Below are 19,505 nucleotides of genomic sequence, written 5' to 3'. Positions count from 1 at the left end.
CCTATCACTAAATATGTCTCCTCTTGCATCTTGTGTGTCCCCGATAAGCTGGCCTCTGCCCTCAGGAGCCAGCAACCACCTCCTCTCCGACTTTACCGTACCCAGGCAGGGAGCTTCATGCAACTCTGATCCTTTGGAGCATGCATGTGGGCAGTGAGGCTAAGGACTGTGGGAGTCCTAGACAGAGGGTAAGCTGGGGGGAAGCCAGCTGATGTCATAGGGTTGGTGGGAAAGGTGCAAAGCCATGTCATTATTAGTGTGACTTAAGCCACCAACCTCTCTGACTCTCAGCTATGTCCTCTTTACTGGATAATAATTGACAGTCTTATCTTCATAAATGGGGAAGATACAACTAGTCTGTCACTTAACACTTAGTAGGCACACATTAAACTGTGCTTTTTAAAAAAAATATTTATTTATTTATTTTAGAGTGGGGGAGAGAGAGAGCATGAGCAGGTTGGGGGGCAGAGGGAGAGAAGAGAGAGAATCTCAAGCAGACTCCCCACTGAGCATGGAGCCTGATGCGGGGCTTGATCCCAAGACCATGAGATCTCATGACCTGAGCTGAAATCAAGAGTCGGACATTCAACTGACTGAGCCACCCAGTTGCCCCTACACTTTGCTTTTCATCCTGTCTAGATTATATGGACTGTAACTTCATAGAAAGCTCAAGTCTAAGGGAAAGTGACCAAACCTAAAGGAAACAACAACAAAAAATTCCTTCTAAAACAGCAGAGAAGTAAGTTAAAAATTACTCTTTGTGCTGACTATCTGACATGCAGTGGCTTTGGGGACCAAGATGGATGTGGATAAGCTGAGAAAGAAAAACAGAAAAAGCAACTGAAAATTTCAGAAGGAGAAGGAAAGCTTCTCCGTTTCATCTACCCGGGAGCTAATGATAACACAAAAGACGTAATCATTTGCTCAATGCTGACAGTGGGCTGAGCCTCATATAGGACCCGTTCTTAAGAGCTTTCCAGGCTGCTGAAAGCACAGGTTTTTTCTCTCTTGTACAGGGGTTTTAAAATTTTGCAATGTGACAACACTGATTTATACAATGTGCTCAATTTATTTTCTTAAAAGAAGAAACTGCATGTGTGTGTGTGCACACGAACGTTCTCCCAGAAAGAATTCCTTCTCCTTACCCACTGTTCTACTCCCGAATTCCACCCCTCCTGACTCCCCCACCTCGCCCCCCAACCCCCTGGAACAAAGAAGGGGAAGACTGAATGGGATTTGGAGTTTTCCTGCTGAGAAAGGGACATTTTCTACAACCAGGTCAGTGTTCAAAGGGCTAATGCTCTAAGGAAATTATCCAAAGGGGAGAGGCAGTTCAAGGTTATTAAGTTATTTTCAAATGTCTTGGCTGCTGCCGACCTTTGTGAAGGCAACAGGATGCTGCTTCCCAGGGGGACAGGATATGAAGCAATTAGAGAAGCCTAGGAGAGGCTCAGGAATGTTTGGGAATTCACACATACCCCAAATTATGTGGGAACTCCAAAAATGAAAATAAACTAATTTGACCAAGGACATATTTGCGTCCTAGAAAATATTCTAAACATGTAGCTAATACTGGATGTATCTGTGGAAGTGTTTTCCTACAAATCCAACACTCAGTATTTAGCAGTTGTCAATTAGACTTCAACGGACTTTCAGAGAAGAGAAGGAAAGCTAATTAATAATAATCCTTATGTGCCAGAAAGTAGAGGGTGTGAGGTTGAGCAAATTTGTCCAGTAACAGAGTCAGAGTATGATAAAGCTGGGCTTCCAACACAGCTTGATCTGAAGTGACAGCCTGTTTTTTTCTACTACACGATTATGGAAGTAAGTGCATGTTTAAGAATGTTCGAAAAAGAAAAGGAAGGAATAGCTGGAATGATTTACTTTTCTTCTTTTGGGACAACAGACCTAAATATATTTTATACACACTCTCACATTCCCAAAAGTGCCACAAATGAGTCAGGGGACTCTTATGTTGTATCTATGTAATACAATAGAGTTTTTGGCCTGTATTCAACATTCTATTTTAGTTGCCACGTATATGTATCTTCGTATCCATGCTGCCAACTTTAAGCATTACCCATACCACACAGAATGTTACAAAAATCTTCTTTAAAATAAAAATTTATCAATGCTGCTCTCTTAAGATTCAGGGGCTACTAGATCTCAGCCCAAAAAGTAGGTCCTGTATACAAATGCTTAGTGAACACAGTGGTTGATCAATTTAAATCTCTATTGACCTACTAGAAAACCAAGAATAGGAAAAACAAAAAACAAAAAACAGAAAACAAAAACCCAGTTCTACTGAAACAAAGAAAGCCAGAACTCAGAGTGGTCTTAGGCATTAGCTAGTTCTACTTCCTTACTGTTGATGGGGAAACTCAGTCCCAGATGGACTCAGTTATAACCCAAATCATATTGTTAGATAAACACAGAACAGAATGGAGATCTCAGGATTTGGTATATACCATTCAGACTCGCATGCTAAGGCTCTTCTCCCAGGTACCGGCTATAGGAGACATGATTAACTCCATAAGAGACTCAGCGTGCTTTCTATGATTAAAGTTGATGGCTAGAGGATGTAAGAGACCCATTCAGGTGGGACATCTAAATCGATACACAGATGCTAGAAGATTTTCTGAAGGTAAAAGTAGTCAGCAAAGTGCAAGGCATGCGGAATTACTGGTGTACATTCCTTCCTTCATTCACATATCTACTGAGCACGTGCTATGTCGGGGAGGCTCTGTGTGAGAAAAGAGACAAAGAGCCTATCCTCATGGAGTCTGTTATTTCAGTCAATGTTATATGTTACAGCTTATGCAACTTTCAGTAAAGAGGGCTGTGAGATTTTTTTATGAACCTTTGAGACGCGGAAGATACCAACATTTTCATCTACCCACAAGGTCTACAAAACCAAAGGCCAGACTCGGCACTCCACAGCCCAATGGTGTCGCATTCAATCTCTTCCAGTTAACATCTTAAACTGAGTTGTTTTCATGATTATATCATCAATTATTCATTACTGACTCTTCCTTCATTGTGGTTGCAGAGCTTAATGAGACTCGGCTAATGTGACCTTTGGAGCCATCAAACTGTGGAGGAGAAAGCCCAGCAGAGAAGACTGACCTCTGGGTTATCTTTGTGTACTAAAGCCTTTTGAAAAGTCAGAGCACCAGGCTTTTGGCAGCGATTTCACAAATTTAATTACCCACAGATATTCACCAGTATCCTCAAAGATTGACAGCTGAAATTAGACAGCTGATTCTGTTACATCCACTCCCTATTATCAATGGTGCTAAACAGTAAAGTGAAAAAAAGGTTTAATATTGTTTGTCCTTTATCCTGAGAAGACTGATGGCACAGTAAGAATTCTCAAGGGTGATCTGAAGATCCATTTTCATTCCTCTGGAAAACTGTTAAGAACAATTTTTATTTCCAAGTCAATATTCATAAAACCAGAGAATGTCAGGGCGGAAAATGACACATGGTGTCATGTGATTCAGCCCCCTTAGATGACGGATGAAGAAACTGAGGCCCAGAGACTGTAAGTGATTCACCTGTGGGCAAATAGCTAGTTGAGGGGCACCTGGCTGGCTCAGCCAGTACAGTGTGTGACTCCTGATCTCAGGGTTGTGAGTTCGAGCCCACACCGGGTATAGACATTACTTAAATAAATAAAACTTAAAAAAATAGCTGATTGATATTTGGGATGTTGTCCACATCCCAAAATTACACTTCAAGTCTTCTGATGCCTGCTCTATCTACTCGTTTCATAGGGCATATACCTCTGCCAATCTTAACCAATGTTTAAACGGAATGTGAGAAGATCAGTAACATTCCTAGAACAGTGAGGTATCAGGAATGAGACCTAGGGGAATATTTTCTAAGTTGGGTATCATAATCCAGTGTTCTTTACAATAAGAGCCCTTCTCATTCTCAGAAAATGTATCCACTGCAAACCAGCGAACACAGGTACTTAGCACAGTGGTCGCTGTTAAACCTGAGACGTAGCCAACTGCTCCTTCCTCTCTCTATAAATACAGGTACTGAAATAGTGAGCGATAACTCAAAGGAACAAATAAACTCACCCAAACTTGAAGCAGAGCAACTCCTGGCACAAATAATAGGGAGCTGGAGCAAGAACAAGGGCAAGATATGCTTTAAATGTGGTATGGGGAGTGGATTTGGAATCTGAAAAACCGCCCAGAAAATAGTAATCAAGGCCCTATGGTACAGAGGAAGGTGGTGTCAGAACTCAGATGCTACTGGAGGTAGGGAGCATGGGCACTTACAGTTAGAGCAAGACTCAGCAATTTAATTGAGAATAGAGCAACAGGATGCAAGAAGACACAAAACCCGAAAGGTACGTCTAGGCAGATGGCCACAATTCCATGCAGTGTCAAATACTGGAACCAGTGGAGCCACAGGAATGGTAGCCATAGAGGACGGGAGAGTCAGGACCTCAAGCAGCCACTGTGGCAACAGACACCATAACAGTAATAAGAAATGTTGCCTGGAGCGACTGCTGGCTTCAGTCAAGGAGGTTTTATATTGCATTTGGCTAAGCAGGAATCACCAGAGAGTTGTGAGCAGCTCACATGCAGTAGGTGGCTGCAGAAACACGCCTGGGATTGAGGGCAGAGAGAAGGGCAGATCAAGGTCATTTGACACCATCTACAGCAATGTGGACAACATCCCAAATGACCCGCAGGAAAAGAGAGACACTCCTGTGGACCTGAGCTGCTCCCTGAGCAAGGCATGTAAAAAAGAGCTGAACAGTTAGCATATTCCCCGGAACCCCATTTGTCATTCTCCGGTGAAGTGCTTCAGAGATAATGAGACCGGGAACCTGCTGGAATGCCTTCCTGGTGATCGAGTCAGCAGGTTTCCTACTGGGTTTCAGTAGTGAACGCCTCCCGGTTTTTTAGCCATGGCAGCGTCTCTGAAAGGGGAAAGGACCAGCTTGTCTGAAACCCAAAGCCTTCCTGGGGGCCAGCTGGCAGAAACAGAAGGGCAAACACTTCAGCCCGTATTACAGAAAAGTAGCAGCAAAGCAACCTCCGGCCAGAACTAATCTAGGGAGAACAAGCTGTGACCTCAATCGGTTTCTCCATCTCTCACCAATGGGAGACGGCAAAGAGCGTTTACTTTCCTCACAAGTGAGCGGAGACTACAGACAATGCTAACAAATGTAATAACCAATATTTGGCCCGTCCCAGTCACGACATCCCAAGGAAGATGTAACAGAACTGGAAGAGATCCAGGGAAAAGCAGCTAAGATGATCAAGGGGAATACTTATCTTTCATTCAAGGACAGGCTAAGAACCTAAAAAGAATTAGAGCTTCTCAGACTGGGAAGATGAAAATGAAAAGGGGGTTGTAAGGGGATGTGAGATTAAAGTCTACTTTGGTAAATACCATTGTATTCACTGAATTCCGCAGCCCTTACTGGGGGCCATCCCTTGAGGTTCAAAAATGTACAGTGAAGAGAAACTGCAATATACCTTTATTTCTTTACACCGAAATCAGCAGATTCATGGGACTCAATCTTCTGAAGACAAGGTTGAAGAGGAGAATGGAGGAAGTAAGAAACCGCTGGATAAACTCAATGCCAACTGATTTACGGTGGACTATTAAGAAATGGTCAGGATGCATCCTAATTTTTTAAGATGGAAATTACTAGGTTAACTGACGAACAGCCACTGGTGTCTGCATCTGGGACGGAGTTCTTGGCTAGTTGCCCTACTGGTCTGACCCAGTGTGCTATTTCTTATGCTCTTATTATGTCATCTATGCAGGAACATACTGCATGCAAGTTTGGGATTCCTAAATTCTTTTGACAGTCCAGAACACAGAAGAATAATTTTCTAACTCATTAAGAAAGCAAGAGAGTCCCAGCTCTTGGCTCCGTTCGGTTTACCCATATGGGAGTATGCAACATAAAAAGGTGAAAGAAATCCTAACAGAATGCAGCAGCTGGTTAAAGGCTATTATATTGAAATTTTCATGAGTTTGACAGTAGGCCAGAAAACTACAAAATGGCAGAGAGTGGAAAAGGCAGTTGTAACGGGTTGAACATTGTTGGTGATTATTTTTTCAGGGGCAATGAAAGCTGTAATCAAATAACCTGAAAGATACACTGGCAGGAATAAGAGAGTCCCCAGGGAGAGAGAATATGAAAACTGTAACAATGATGAATGCTATGGACTAATAAACTAGACAAACATGTAGTCTGAAGTATCAAAATCAAGATTCTTAGCATCATATGAAAAGCTGGTGTCAGGATGCAGGCATAAACACTGTCTGATTTGCAAGCTAGAGCAGAAGATGCTGGTAATGACTTACAACCTCAAGCACGAGTGCACAACTCAATAGCTAACTGGAATGGGGTTACTGGTGCAGAAACCTCTGGTTATTTAGGTGATCAGCTTATCCCAGCATTGAAAAGGAAAAATTATTAAGTATTGAAAAAAAAAGATCCAGAGGGGGCGCCTGGGGGGCACAGGCAGTTAAGCATCCGACCCTTGGTTTCAGCTCAGGTCTGATCTCAGGGTCCTGAGATCAAGCCCCATGTCGGGCTCTGTGCTCAGTGTCAAGTCTGCTTGGGTTTCTCTCTCCCTCTTCCTCTGCCCCTCCTTGCCCATGCACATGCGTGCACTCTCTCTCTCTAAAATAAATGAATAAATCTTAAAAAAAAGAAAGATCCAGAGAAGACATCTGGCTTTGTGCCTGGAAATGTGTGCTTAAAACTCTTGAATGCAAGTTGAGACAAGGTAACAAAGAGGAAGGACAAGGTGGGGACTGGTTGAAGTAATGTCATTATAAACTTATTGGTATTGTTATTTGTGGATAAATAAGGCATCTCAAATTACAAATAGCATTAGCCAGTGCATGAAGTCCACTGAACCTTGTACATCAAAGTAATTTGCTATGAAAAGAATCTTTTAGGCAACAGTAATATGTAATAATAAATCACAAATGACACTAGTCATCTGTTTGTTGACAATGTATATTTTCTGAACACGTGTTCTCCCTACATTAGCTTAACATTTTAGAGGTATATTTGAAAAATTCTCTAATTTCAAATAGATTATAATTTTTAGAAATACACGATCTCCAGAAAGTTTCAGAGGTATTTTTGAGCAGTTATGTAATTCCTCGTTCCTAGAAACGGACTCCTTCAGAGGGTTTGAGGTCTCCAGACTCCCCTTTCTACTGATTTTTTGTCTATTGCTCTATGTCTCTTACTAGTAAATCAGGCAGAATGATAGCCCTAAATTAAACATCAAGATTTGAGCTTTTTAAATGGTTACCTGGAGAAACTGGAGTGGGTTTAGGGAGCATATCTGCAGCTAATTAAACAGTGGAAAAATAGAATTTGTATGTTTTTTTAAAATAAGAATTTATATTATGTTAATGATTAAAATAAAGAATTTTAAAAATAAAGATAAACTTCTTGAAAAGCTGAGATCTTAAGTTTTTGGATTTGGGCAAGACCATTCAATGAGTCACATTCATTGATTCTTAGAGCTATGAAGCCCTTAGATATCACCAAATCCAACTTCTTATTTTATGAATGAGACACCAAGGTCTGCACAGGTTAAGTGACTTGCCCAAGGCCACACCATCAACTCATAACAGAGCCAGGACCAGAAATCAAGTTTTCTTGTTTCCTGATCTGTGCCCTTATCAACACTGCCACCACGATCTTCAAGTCGGTGAAGGAACACCGGGAAAGAGGGGGACAGAGAGAGGGTAGCTGCTCTCTGATACCACCAAGGAGCAGCAAGAGACTAGTTATGGGGGTGGTGGGGGGGGAATTATAGGTTTTCTTTAATTTGTCTCCTTTTTATTTTTGGACTGAATTCATGTTCATTGCCACACAGCAATGATCTGGGATCTTTTGCAGTGGGTGTAACATCAGGGAGAAGATAAATATTTAGGGAAAGAATATTGGCAGGGGTGGGGGTGGGGGGAATGCTAGGAATCCCCGTGAGATATTTAATAAGCCCCTAACAGGAATAATCTGGAGAATAATGGCTTGAAGATGTTTTGGGTTCTCAGGTGGTCCTCCAACCTTGGCTATAAAAGAAGAGTCTTTGTCTAGTAAAGACCATCTCTTCATCTATCAGAAAGAATTGGATAAAGTGAGAGATTTATAAACAGGCTGAAGGAGTAGCAGGTCCCAAAAATCTTAGAGATGAAAATTTATGATGACCAAGACACTGGAGATGACGGGGAGGAGCTTGAGTTAAGTGTTCCACAAAATATACAGTGGATGTAAAGCCATACAGTGCGTGTCTAAATCAACTTATCATTTAATAACACAGGTGATTTAAAATAGGTATTAAAATATGTGGAGTGACTGAATTAATAATTATACAGAATAAAAATACTACAATACAACAAAAGAAGAAAAATAAAAAGCAGGATTGAAGCAAATTGAAGGAGAATGTTTAAAGGTAAGAGATACCTTGCCTGGAAAAATTTAATAAGACAGCTTTCCTAAAGGATGTATTTCTCCTTGAAGAGCCCAAAGAGTTCCCTCACCCCCATTCTTCTGGGTTAACACAATTGAGGCACGCAATCTAATTTCTGGAGAACTGTGGTAATGAAGATCTAGGGTTGCTGATATTGCTTTAGACCTGAATTATGAAGAATTGATCAGCAGTGGAAGAACAGAAAGTGACCTGATAAAACATGGGAGGCCGAAACAATGGGAACACGTGGAGTATTTTTAGTCAGACTCATGAAAGAAGTAGGTTCAAAGACTTTAGTTGGTACTGAAGATTATTTCATGAAGCCGACGAAATTAAATTGTTGAGACAGTGGATTCAAAGTGAAATTGAAGTTGAACTCTATTGCACCATCAATGGAAACTGTTAAGGTATCATCATGACTCCATATCCTCCCTCCTCTCCCTTCCACGTTGACCCGATGTATCATAATTTGTATTTCATGCAGCATCCCGCGGAAGGTGCTTCTAAGCACCTGTATTCCTTTGACTGACATAAATGGCCCCAGAAAACAGTATCATTCTGTTGTCATTATGTGAAAAATGCTGAGTGCTATGTATCGAGAATGAACACTCAGCTCCACACATCCAGGCCCGCCGCTGACTGCCTTTTGGGTACGTGAACTATTTATTCACCTAAAACACTCTGTGTACATTGAGCTGCAGAAAGCATCCATCTTTGCTGAAAAAGAAACGTGGGCAAACGCCCAAATAAATGAAACTGTCCTTATAAATATTTACTCCCACTATCAGTAATATTATCTGCAGCTTTTTGTTCGAGTGTGGAAAATCCACTCCACCCCCAATCACAAAACACAACATATATGCTGCGTCAAATGGGTTTTTCCTAAAGGCAGCTCCCTATTGCATCAGCACATTTGCAGTGGTAATTTTAGCATGAGTTGACTAGCCAAGCTTCCTCGTGGAATGAAGAACTAGGTATTGTAGGCCAGGTTAACGTCACATTTCAGAAATACATTCACTTGTGAATATGCAGATTAGCCACAATAAATGCCCTTTTAGGAATGCGATGCTTCGGACTTACTTGATATAGTAGGGCACTTTGTTTGGTGAGATGGCTCTCTCCCAGGGACCCTGGACAGAAGCTGAAAGAGAGGGAAAAAAAAAGGCAAGGAGGTTAAGCTCACCACAAACAGGAAAGACAACATTAATCTCCAGAATTACAATTTTACACTGATATTGGTCTGTTTGCTCAGTTGCCCATGAAGACAGGACGGATTAACCTGCTGTTCTGAAGTTTCTGTCCTAATCTAAGTGAAATTGAACTCATTCAGGCACAAAGATAAATGCAAAGAAAAAAAAAAACCTTCCCACCGCTAAACCTATAGAACAGATAAGAAATGGAATGAGTCGACTGACGGGTTTTCTCTTATGTGTCTCCATTGGGCGCTTTTCTTATAACACTTCCTGTTGCTGCTTCTCAATATCTTTTACTATTTGATTGACTGGGTTTTATTAGTTTAGCAGCTGAAACATCCTTGCGGGACAGAGTTACATTCTAAGTTATTGAAGCTAAAGCACTACACTTATCATTCTGATATGCTTGTTTGCGTCTTTGTTTGGTTTAAACAGAATCCAATCTCATTGACCAATAATATGTTTAATTGGTGCCACAAAATATCAGCTGACCAGCACGATCTTATTGGAAAAAAACAACGAAAAGCAAGAGAATGGCACCTGATACCAGAGTATAATAAAACTTTTGTGATGAGTGATGAATCCTATAGGTGAAATTAAATCTCACATACTGGGAATTTGTTTTATAACGACCATATTGTCTATTAGTCAAATCAATCACCTTTAAACTGTGTTTTAAATGCTTAAATTGTCCAGGTTTTTTTCTTTCCCAGAGATGAGCTCTAAAAACACCTTTTATATACTGTTTAATCTGATGGGTTTTTTCTTTCTTTAAGACAAAATAATCATGTTAGGATGCACTATACCATTTCCTCAAGAATAAAAGCTTCCCCCTGAAAAGAATTTTTATGAAACTGGAGTTTTAAGAGATAAAGAGTATCATCGGAATACAAATATAAGAAGCATGCTTGTTAACATTTAGCAATTTTATGCGTATATCCATTTTTTCCCTGAATTTTCATCCTGCTTATAATTTGCAGCCCAGCTGATGCTGACCATTATTTCCTCCTATGAAAAGCTTCCTTCTAAATTAGTCTTGCAGTAAATTCACTCTACACTATATTGAGATGTAAGAAAACGTCAAAGCTAATATATCCTTGACTACACTGTATAATATGAAAGAACAGTTTCTAATAAAAGTTAACTTCATCCACTGCCAGACAATTTAAGCGTAATGAAACTACAGATTCTTTGTTTTATACAAAATAATAGAGGGATCGAATCACCTAACCTTCAACCAGACACGCTGCTTTGTACCTTGGTGATGTGTCTTTTAAAAGATAGAGGACATGGATTTGTATTTAGCTGCTAATTAGGCCTTTTCATTTTGGCAGACAGATTTTTAATATGGGGAAAAAAAGACATTTATCTGCTGTTTTGAAGTAGTCCCTCACATTCGGTGTTCTTCTATTCCTACCCTCTCTGCCTTTCTCATTATCTGCCCTACTCTCCTTTTGTCTGTTTTTCTTCGCTAGGACACAGCCTTCTCGCCCTGATAAGGCGATAAAGGAAGTGAGATCTGATTTGAGAACTTAGGCTGGACTCCCTGACCCACCTGGGCAGAGTCGGATGTTACAGAAACCTAAAAACCCAAGCCCTCTCTAGGAGGAAACAGTGTAGAGAGCCAGAAATCCTAGCTCCTGCCTGCTCAGCACACCCCCCTCTTAAAACCAAAATGGATTGCAGAAGGAAGAAGAGAATTTCCCAGAGCATCTGGTCCAGTTCTCACCGGCTGTACTGCCCAGTCTATGAACGCCTAAACTGAGAAACAACTGCTATTCTTTCCTTAGAGGTGTCTACGGGCTGAACCCCACTCTTTCTGTCATTATTCCTTTCCAGTTCTTTATCAGTTTAATGGTCCAGAAATCATTTCTGATTTGGAGGATGCTGGGGAATGTCCTCTGATAGCAGAAGAGTCCATTTGCATTTCCTATAATATATCTAGGTAACTGTCAGAGAGAAGTGTGCTTGGAGAGGTCTACTTGCTGCCTAGTTGGCTCAAGTGGGGGTGGGGGCTGCCTGAATGGAGCAACCTTCAAGCAGAAAATCTAGCAAGAGACAAGAAAAGCAGCGGTGCCCAGCTGAGCTAATGGCCATACCTACACTGAACGTCTACACTTGACTTTGCATCGTTAAGCATTAAAAAGAAAAAAACTCCAATAAAATGCTGGAGGAGTACTCAGAATAAGTTGAAAAGATTGCGAAAGAATATTCTAAAAAGTTCTAAGTGCCAGATCAACATGAAACTTTAAGTGTTTATAACTGCGGGTCTCAAGTGTTAATTTTCCATACAGAGTATATGAACTGTATGTAAAAATTGTTGATTTCTTCGTTTTTTAAAATTAGACAAGCCTTTTGTCTTCGTGTGTAGCTATCAAATGAATCCAATGGTGAAGGTCAGTGAATTTTTTTGTGCTGGAAGATGTTTGTTCCCCCTTCGACTCACAGTCTATGAACACACCTAAACAACTTAGGTTTTGTCATTTGAAACCCTGACGTTTTAAAAAAAATTTTTATTATTTTTTTAAATTTTATTTTATTATGTTACATTAGTTACCATACATTACATCATTAGTTTTTGATGTAGTGTTCCATGATTCATTGTTTGCGTATAACACCCAGTGCTCCATTCAATATGTGCCCTCTTTAATACCCATCACCTTGCTAACCCATCCCCCCACCCCCCTCCCCTCTAGAACCCTCAGTTTGTTTCTCAGAGTCCATAGTCTCTCATGGTTCATCTCTCCCTCCGATTCCCCCCACTTCATTTTTCCCTTCCTACTTTTTTTTTTTTTTTAACATATAATGTATTATTTGTTTCAGAGGTACAGGTCTGTGATTCAACAGTCTTACACAATTCACAGCGCTCACCATAGCACATACCCTCCCCAATGTCTATCACCCAGCCACCCCATCCCTCCCACCCCCCCACCACTCCAGCAACCCTCTGTTTATTTCCTGAGATTAAGAATTCCTCGTTATCAGTGAGATCATATGATACTTGTCTTTCTCTGATTGACTTATTTCGCTTAGCATAATACCCTCTAGTTCCATCCACGTTGTGGCAAATGGCAAGATTTCATTTTTTTGATGGCTGCATAATATTCCATTATATATATATATACCACATCTTCTTTATCCATTCATCTGTCGATGGCCATCTTGGCTCTTTCCACAGTTTGGCTATTGTGGACATTGCTGCTATAAACATCGGGGTGCACGTACCCTTTTGGATCACTACATTTGTATCTTTGGGGGTAAATACCTAGTAGGGCAATTGCTGGGTCGTAGGGTAGCTCTATTTTCAACTTTTTGAGGAACCTCCATACTGTTTTCCAGAGTGGCTGCACCAGCTTGCATTCCCACCAAAAGCGTAGGAGGGTTCCCCTTTCTCCGCATCCTTGCCACCATCTGTCGTTTCCTGACTTGTTAATTTTAGCCATTCTGACTGGTATGAGGTGGTATCTCATTGAGGAGAAACCCTAACATTTTATACTAAAAAATGTCCTCGATGCAAAAAAATAAAAGACAACTAACAATGGCCTTTCCCCATTCCTCCCCCGCCCCATCACCACCACAAACACACTGGAACTACTTGCTTTGGAAATAACACTCAATCCAAGGAAGGTTCTATGCGATTCGATTCAGTGCTCCTTCTCAAGAGACTGTTAAAAGGTTGTCGGCAATTTCACTTGGGGCTACCAGAGGATTCTGGGCTTGCATATATTCAAAAGTTGATCAAATACACGGTAACTCTTGTAAGTGTGTCCCAGAATTATCATTTCATTTCTTGCAGGGGTGCCAACACCAACAACAGCTCTTTCTTATCTCGGTGTACCAGTGGAAACTTGTCATCATTCACCACGCTAGCCTGTGTAATAGACACACACATCTTTTATGTCTGGTGTGTCCATTTTTAGTAGCCCATCAAGAGCAGATTTATTAGCAAATAGCTTTTATATGACACTGTGCTATCCTTTCGTATTTTCTTATACAAGATGTTTCTCTAACCACTACATGTAAATCCAATGTAGCTTTGTGATTCAGATCCTTGAGTGTAAAAATCATGCATTATCATACGGCACCAGCACCCCAGGGGTGGGGGGATTGTCTACTCAATTTAAATAGCAAATTGCACGTGAGTTTATTCATTCCAAAACCAACCTCCAAATTTCCCCTCGCGTTACAGATGCGGTATGTTATTAGGAGCAAGAAAGGGGAGCAGTTCTACCTTCAAATGCTTTTCTTCCCTCGAGGTGACAGCATTCAATATTGTGCCCAAGGTGGTTTTGAAAATCGCAGAGGCAACACTGTATGGGCGAAGTTCTTATTTCAACCATTTTTTTTTTAATGCACGATGAACAGAATGTGCCAAGCGATGCACCCTGGTGTTAGCCATATTTTAATCGACATGGGGGCCTAACCAGCAAATTGAAAAGAATACTAATGGTATTTAAACTGTGCCAAAAGAGCACTCTCTGGAATTCAGACCCAAGTACATTCATTCATCTTTCTACTTTTCTTCTATTCGGTGGACTTGGCGTTTGATAATGTAGTTCAGTCAAAAAAACTGGGGGCAGGTTATAAAAATAAATAATACAGCATTCAGTGGAGACTAAATAGAAACCTCACCTATGGGATTAACAAAAAGGTGTAAGGGAGGATCACTAGCCACAGGCACTCGGCTTCTTGGAAGGAGGCCAATTCCAGTAACGGTTTCATGGGTACATTCTAACAAGGAGATCGACTCTAGAGCAATGTTTCTCCATCTTTTTTTTTTTCTGAACCCCCCCCCCCAAGTCCCCCTGCTAAGTATCTTTTTAGATATTTTTTCCTAATCTTCCCCCTCCTTGTCCCCAGTGAAATTTTGATATCACAGATACACTGTATATCTGTTGATGTACTGTGTGTATCTGTGCTTTACATAAAAAGAGTAAGATTTTTCGTCCCCTAGGCACCAATTTTTGTCCCTATGGGAGCAACACAGTTCCCACTGAGAATGCTTGATCCAGAAGGGGTGGTGGGGGGAGAAAGGGAAACCTCTTCTGTGCCTGCAACATGACCTCAAGTATGACACTCATCATGACCCGTGAGGTATTATTATTTTCATTTTGCAGATGATCAAACAGTTAAGATCACATGGAATAGTGTGTCTAAGGTTCTAAGTCAGTAAGTATTAGATCTTAATTTTGGTTTATTACTCAAGTCAGATGATTCAGGAAATGGAGAAAGCAAACATGCTGTGTGTCTACTGTGTGCTCCATGCTTCTTAATGTAATCCTCCCAAACACCCAATGGGGTCCCGCTATTCTTTTACTACATATGCAGAAAGTGAGGCTCAGAACAGGTCAGGCAGCCAACTCATGTCATGGCAGCTAGTAAAGGGCACAGCCAGCATTATAACCAAGTCAAGTCTGTCTAGTCTCTGTGCTTTATCATGTGTGGTACGTAACAGGCCATCTGTAAGTATTTGCCAAACAACTGAATGAACAAATTCATCTTAAAAAAGAAGATTATGTCTTCTAGTCCAGGTTCTTTACACTCTGATATCTAAATTTACCCTCTACATGATTTCCACCGAATGATTTCCCAGGGGCTGTTGGAACAACTGCACTGATCCTGGAAGGCCTCTTTTGTATTCCCCATAGCTCTAGTGACGATCAGAAAGAGCTTCCTTTTGCCTTCCTGTCCTTTTCCTGCCATCCTTGTGTGTCGTCATGGTGATGTGCACGAATGTCCTGGCAGATGCTCTCAAGAATGTGAACGATGCTGAAGAGAGAGGCAAACGCCAGGTTCTTATTAGGCCGTGCTCCAAAGTCATCGTCCAGTTTTTCACTGTGATGATGAAGCATGGTTGCATCGGTTGATCTGAAATCACTGATAATCACAGAGCTGGGAAAATGGCTGTGAACCTCCGGGGCAGGTGAAACCAGTGTAGAGTGATCAGCCTCAGATCTGATGTACAAGTCAAAGATCTAGAAAAATGCCAGAATAATCTGCTCCCGCCCCACCAGTTTGGTTTTATTGTCCCGACAACCTCAGCTGGTATCTTGGACCATGAAGAAGCAAGATGAAAACACACAGGAGGGAAAATCCTGGGATTCTTTTTCTAGGGATGTAATACATATGTGCAAATAAAATGCCTCAGTGAAAGAAAGAAAGAAAGAAAGAAAGAAAGAAAGAAAGAAAGAAAGAAAGAAAGAAAGAAAGAAAAAGAAAAAGAGAAAGAAAGAGAGATTCCTTTTATTCTGGTCAAAATCTGCCTCCCTAAATCTGTCATCTCCACAATCGGTCCTATTCTAGATGTCTAAATTAAATCATCTGAACAGTTGAGAGAAACTACTTTCAATAGAGCTGAGACCTATTTTCATCTGAAAGATGAAAACAGTCCCTGGTTCCTAAACAAACAAAGCACTACCTAACATCACCTCACTCATTACTGGATACATTTTTACAGAGCACATACTATGCACTAGGCCCTTGGCAAAGTGCTGGCACCAGTGCGGCCAATAAGGCGCAGTTCCTGCTACTTTGCATTTTAGTCTCTGAGGATATTCTTCAATGAACACATCTAATATTCTAGCATTAAAATCAACCAACTGCTCTCTACTGAACATACATTTTGTGCTCAGCTCTGCACTAGGTATTTGCAGGCAGGGGTGGAGTAAGGGGGCATGTGGTAGGGAAAGAGGTCCTGACATGTCCCATGCCCTCAGGACATTATTGTTTAAATGAGATCAGGTTTTAGAAGAACATATATTCTAATGGAAATATACCAGTCAGAGTCCCAGCCAGAAACAGATAACACGTTCTTTTCAGCTAAGTTGAGTGGAATTTAGTAAAAGGGCTGGTCACAGAGGTCTGTGCAGGGTGTAGGGAAATCACAAGGCATAATAGTAAGAACAAGGAACTATTAGCATCCCTAGGTCTGAGGGACAAGGACAGAGAGCCATTACTGGAATAGAGTGGGGGAGGGGGAAGGAGGAAGCAGGAGAAGGAAAGGGAAAGGAGAAGAGAGGGGTTGAGAAGAAGAGAAAGAAGAGAAAGAGGAAAAAGAGAGGATAACAGCCAGAGTTGTAGTACCCAGGAGAATGGAAGCCATCTTGGCCGCAATCCCCCAGAAGCAAACATGAAGTAGCTTGAGCTGTATTTCAAGGAAGCACTGGTACAGGAGCCGGAAGGAAGGCAAGGAAAGGAGCCAAGCTGATAAGGGATGCAGTGCTGCTTTGGGTACCTGGGGCCCACTGCAGGTGAGGATTTCACCTGCACAGAAGACACTTCAGAGTTAAGCCCCTCTACTCACCTCTGAGGGGGTGAAGGAACTGGAGTATTTATTTACTATTGCTTGAGGGCTACTCCTGGAATAAGGGGGGGGGGTTGGGGCGGGTCATTAACTCTCTGGACTCCCCTCGTGAGCTGGTGAGCAAGGCCTATGGCCAGAGAAAGCCTTGAAGGCTGAGTCACAGGTGTGTGTAGTTGGAAGCCAAGGTTTGGTGTGTCTGGGCGTGGTGAATTCCAGAGGGTATAGGGGGAAGGCCCTGACAACTTAGGCTATGGAAGATATGCATTAAGAATGACTGAAAAGAAAGATGTAAGAAATCTGAGTTCCTGATGGATCCATTCCTGTGTATCTCTGGATTGCTGTGTGAGAACCTTATACATCTCTACTTGTAAGCCACTGTTAATTTGAGTTTTCTGTTATATGAGGTCAAACCTCCTTCTGACTGAATCACTCCCACCCATCCAGACCATCTATGGCCACTCACATCATTCCTGGCTCACATTTTCAATGGCTGAAGAGCATTCCATTAATGGCTATACCATGATTTACTGAAGGAACACCTTCTTTGGGAAAATTTAGATTGTTTCCAGTTTTTCACTGTTGTAAGTCAGGCTGCAATGAATCTCTCTGTAGATAAATCTTTGCACACAGTTTTGCCAATTTTCTTAAGCAAAATTCCTAGAAATATATTTATTTCATTGAAGGCTATGAACACTTTAGAGGCATTTTATACAAATTACACTCCTGCCAGCAGGAGTCTTTCTTTATTGATCCAGGAAGAAAGGGAAAAATCCATTTTCTGCTGGTCAATGGCATTTAGTTGGTATAATTTTTAAGGCACATTAGATATACGGCCTGATACAGGTTATTTGAGAACGTGCTTCCCACACCCCTTCTTCCAAGACAGAGTGCAAACTTTCTGAGTTCAGAGAGGCACTCAGCACATCGGCTTTCTGTCTCAAAGCCTAACCCAGCATCTTGAGGGGTATGCGGATCAAGTAGAAAGTGTCTAGAACATAGATTCAGAAGAAATCAATTTGAGTCCCAACTCTACTGTTACTCCCTGATCTTAAGCAAGTCTTGTTTTCTCCCTGAGCCTTATTTATTTTACATGAAAAATAGGAATAATGATATCTCCCTTGCTGAAAGGCTGTCAGGATAAAATGAGAAAATGGAAATGAAACTGCTTTGCAAAATGTCAACCACCATACAAATAATGTTTGTCATCACATACCTATGGGATGTTGTCTGAATGTTGGTAATTCTAGAATCAAGCTCTCTGCCTCAACTAAGCAGCAGTTGTCTTCACCTTGCATCCATTCCTAACTACTAATAATGTGCCACATACAGGATAAAGTGTAGCAGAGAGAAATGCCTTTGAACATGAACTGCTTGGGCTTACAGTACGTTGTTCTCTATCTTTGCCTAGACCAATGGCATCTGATCAACAGGTCCTTCATTCTCAGGTAGACCATTGTCCAATATTCATCAACATGAATGATGAGTCGATCAGTCCATATTTGATCCAATGGGAAAGAGAGGGCCAGAGACTGCTTTACAATCAGAGGATTGCGATGATGTAAAGATAAGAACACTGTTCTTGTGCTACCATGTACAATGGATTGGAGGTAGGAGGGTGGAGTTCAGCAGGTAGTTCCTAAGAGAATTTGGTGTCCACTCCGAGTGAGAAGTCACACATGACTCTGTACTTCTAAGATTTAGTTACTGGGCAACTGGGAGTTTGGCAGAAAAAATAAGCTGGAAGGTCAATTTCAGATAAATTTCATATTTAGGTTAAAATATTTGGAAGGTGAAAAGGACAAGACCATAAGTACTAGATGGTAGGTGAAGATATAAACACAGCTGGACTCTTGCAGGAAAGGAGGCTGTTAAAAGAAAAGCGTACCCTGGGAAGTGGCCCATAATGGGGGTGCCAGTAAAAAAAAAAAAACCCTCCAAAGAAAAACAATACAGAAACTAGAATAAAGTAGAGTGAAACATGAGAAAGACAGCCAGATGGTGAGACATTATGAGTACCAACGGGTTCCAGCGGACTAAGGGTGTAGAAGAGGAAGATCTATTTGGTCACAAGACCACTGGTGATCTCAAGAGGGCAATTTTGCAAAAGCAGTGAAGGCCGAACCAGATATAGAAGTTGAAACAGCTGGTAGATAGAAGGAAGTAGCAGGGTTAGGTCCTAAGCAAGCATATGAGAAGTGGTGTATGAAAGGAGGAGAACATGCAGGGACAGGGGGACCATCTGCAGGCTGGTCATCGCTTTCTCCTGTTCTGTAAACCAGCCCACTCAATTCATTTATTTATGGGATTTGCTTGGTGTCTTCTCTAAAATATTCAATTACACACACAAAAAACTTATTTCTACTTTTTTTTTCACTTCCTAAGGTCATACTCAAGATTATAGTACAGTGCTTACGTTTTCAAGTAGCTATCAATGCTGGAAGGTATGTGTATGTATCTCTCACTTTTCCCCATTGTGATGGCTTTCTGTATGATTTCTACTTCCTTGTGAGGGGATGCATCTAGTTTCGG

General features: G+C 41.2%; 1 protein-coding gene across 9 annotated transcripts in view; it reads right to left on the bottom strand.

The window, feature by feature from the left end:
- The window catches only part of DMD (dystrophin), a 2,185,421-nt gene that overhangs the window by 190,312 nt on the left and 1,975,604 nt on the right, over positions 1–19,505 (bottom strand). For all 9 annotated transcript variants that reach the window (XM_078064107.1, XM_078064109.1, XM_078064106.1 and 6 more), the window contains one exon: positions 9,561–9,621. In XM_078064107.1, coding sequence (XP_077920233.1) covers positions 9,561–9,621 — 61 coding nt within the window. The remainder of the gene's footprint in view (positions 1–9,560; positions 9,622–19,505) is intronic.

The sequence above is a fragment of the Halichoerus grypus genome, chromosome X, assembly GCF_964656455.1.
Source record: "Halichoerus grypus chromosome X, mHalGry1.hap1.1, whole genome shotgun sequence".
NCBI lineage: Eukaryota > Metazoa > Chordata > Mammalia > Carnivora > Phocidae > Halichoerus > Halichoerus grypus.
The sequence above is the reverse complement of the archived record's forward strand: the minus strand, read 5'-3'. Positions and strand labels throughout refer to the sequence as shown.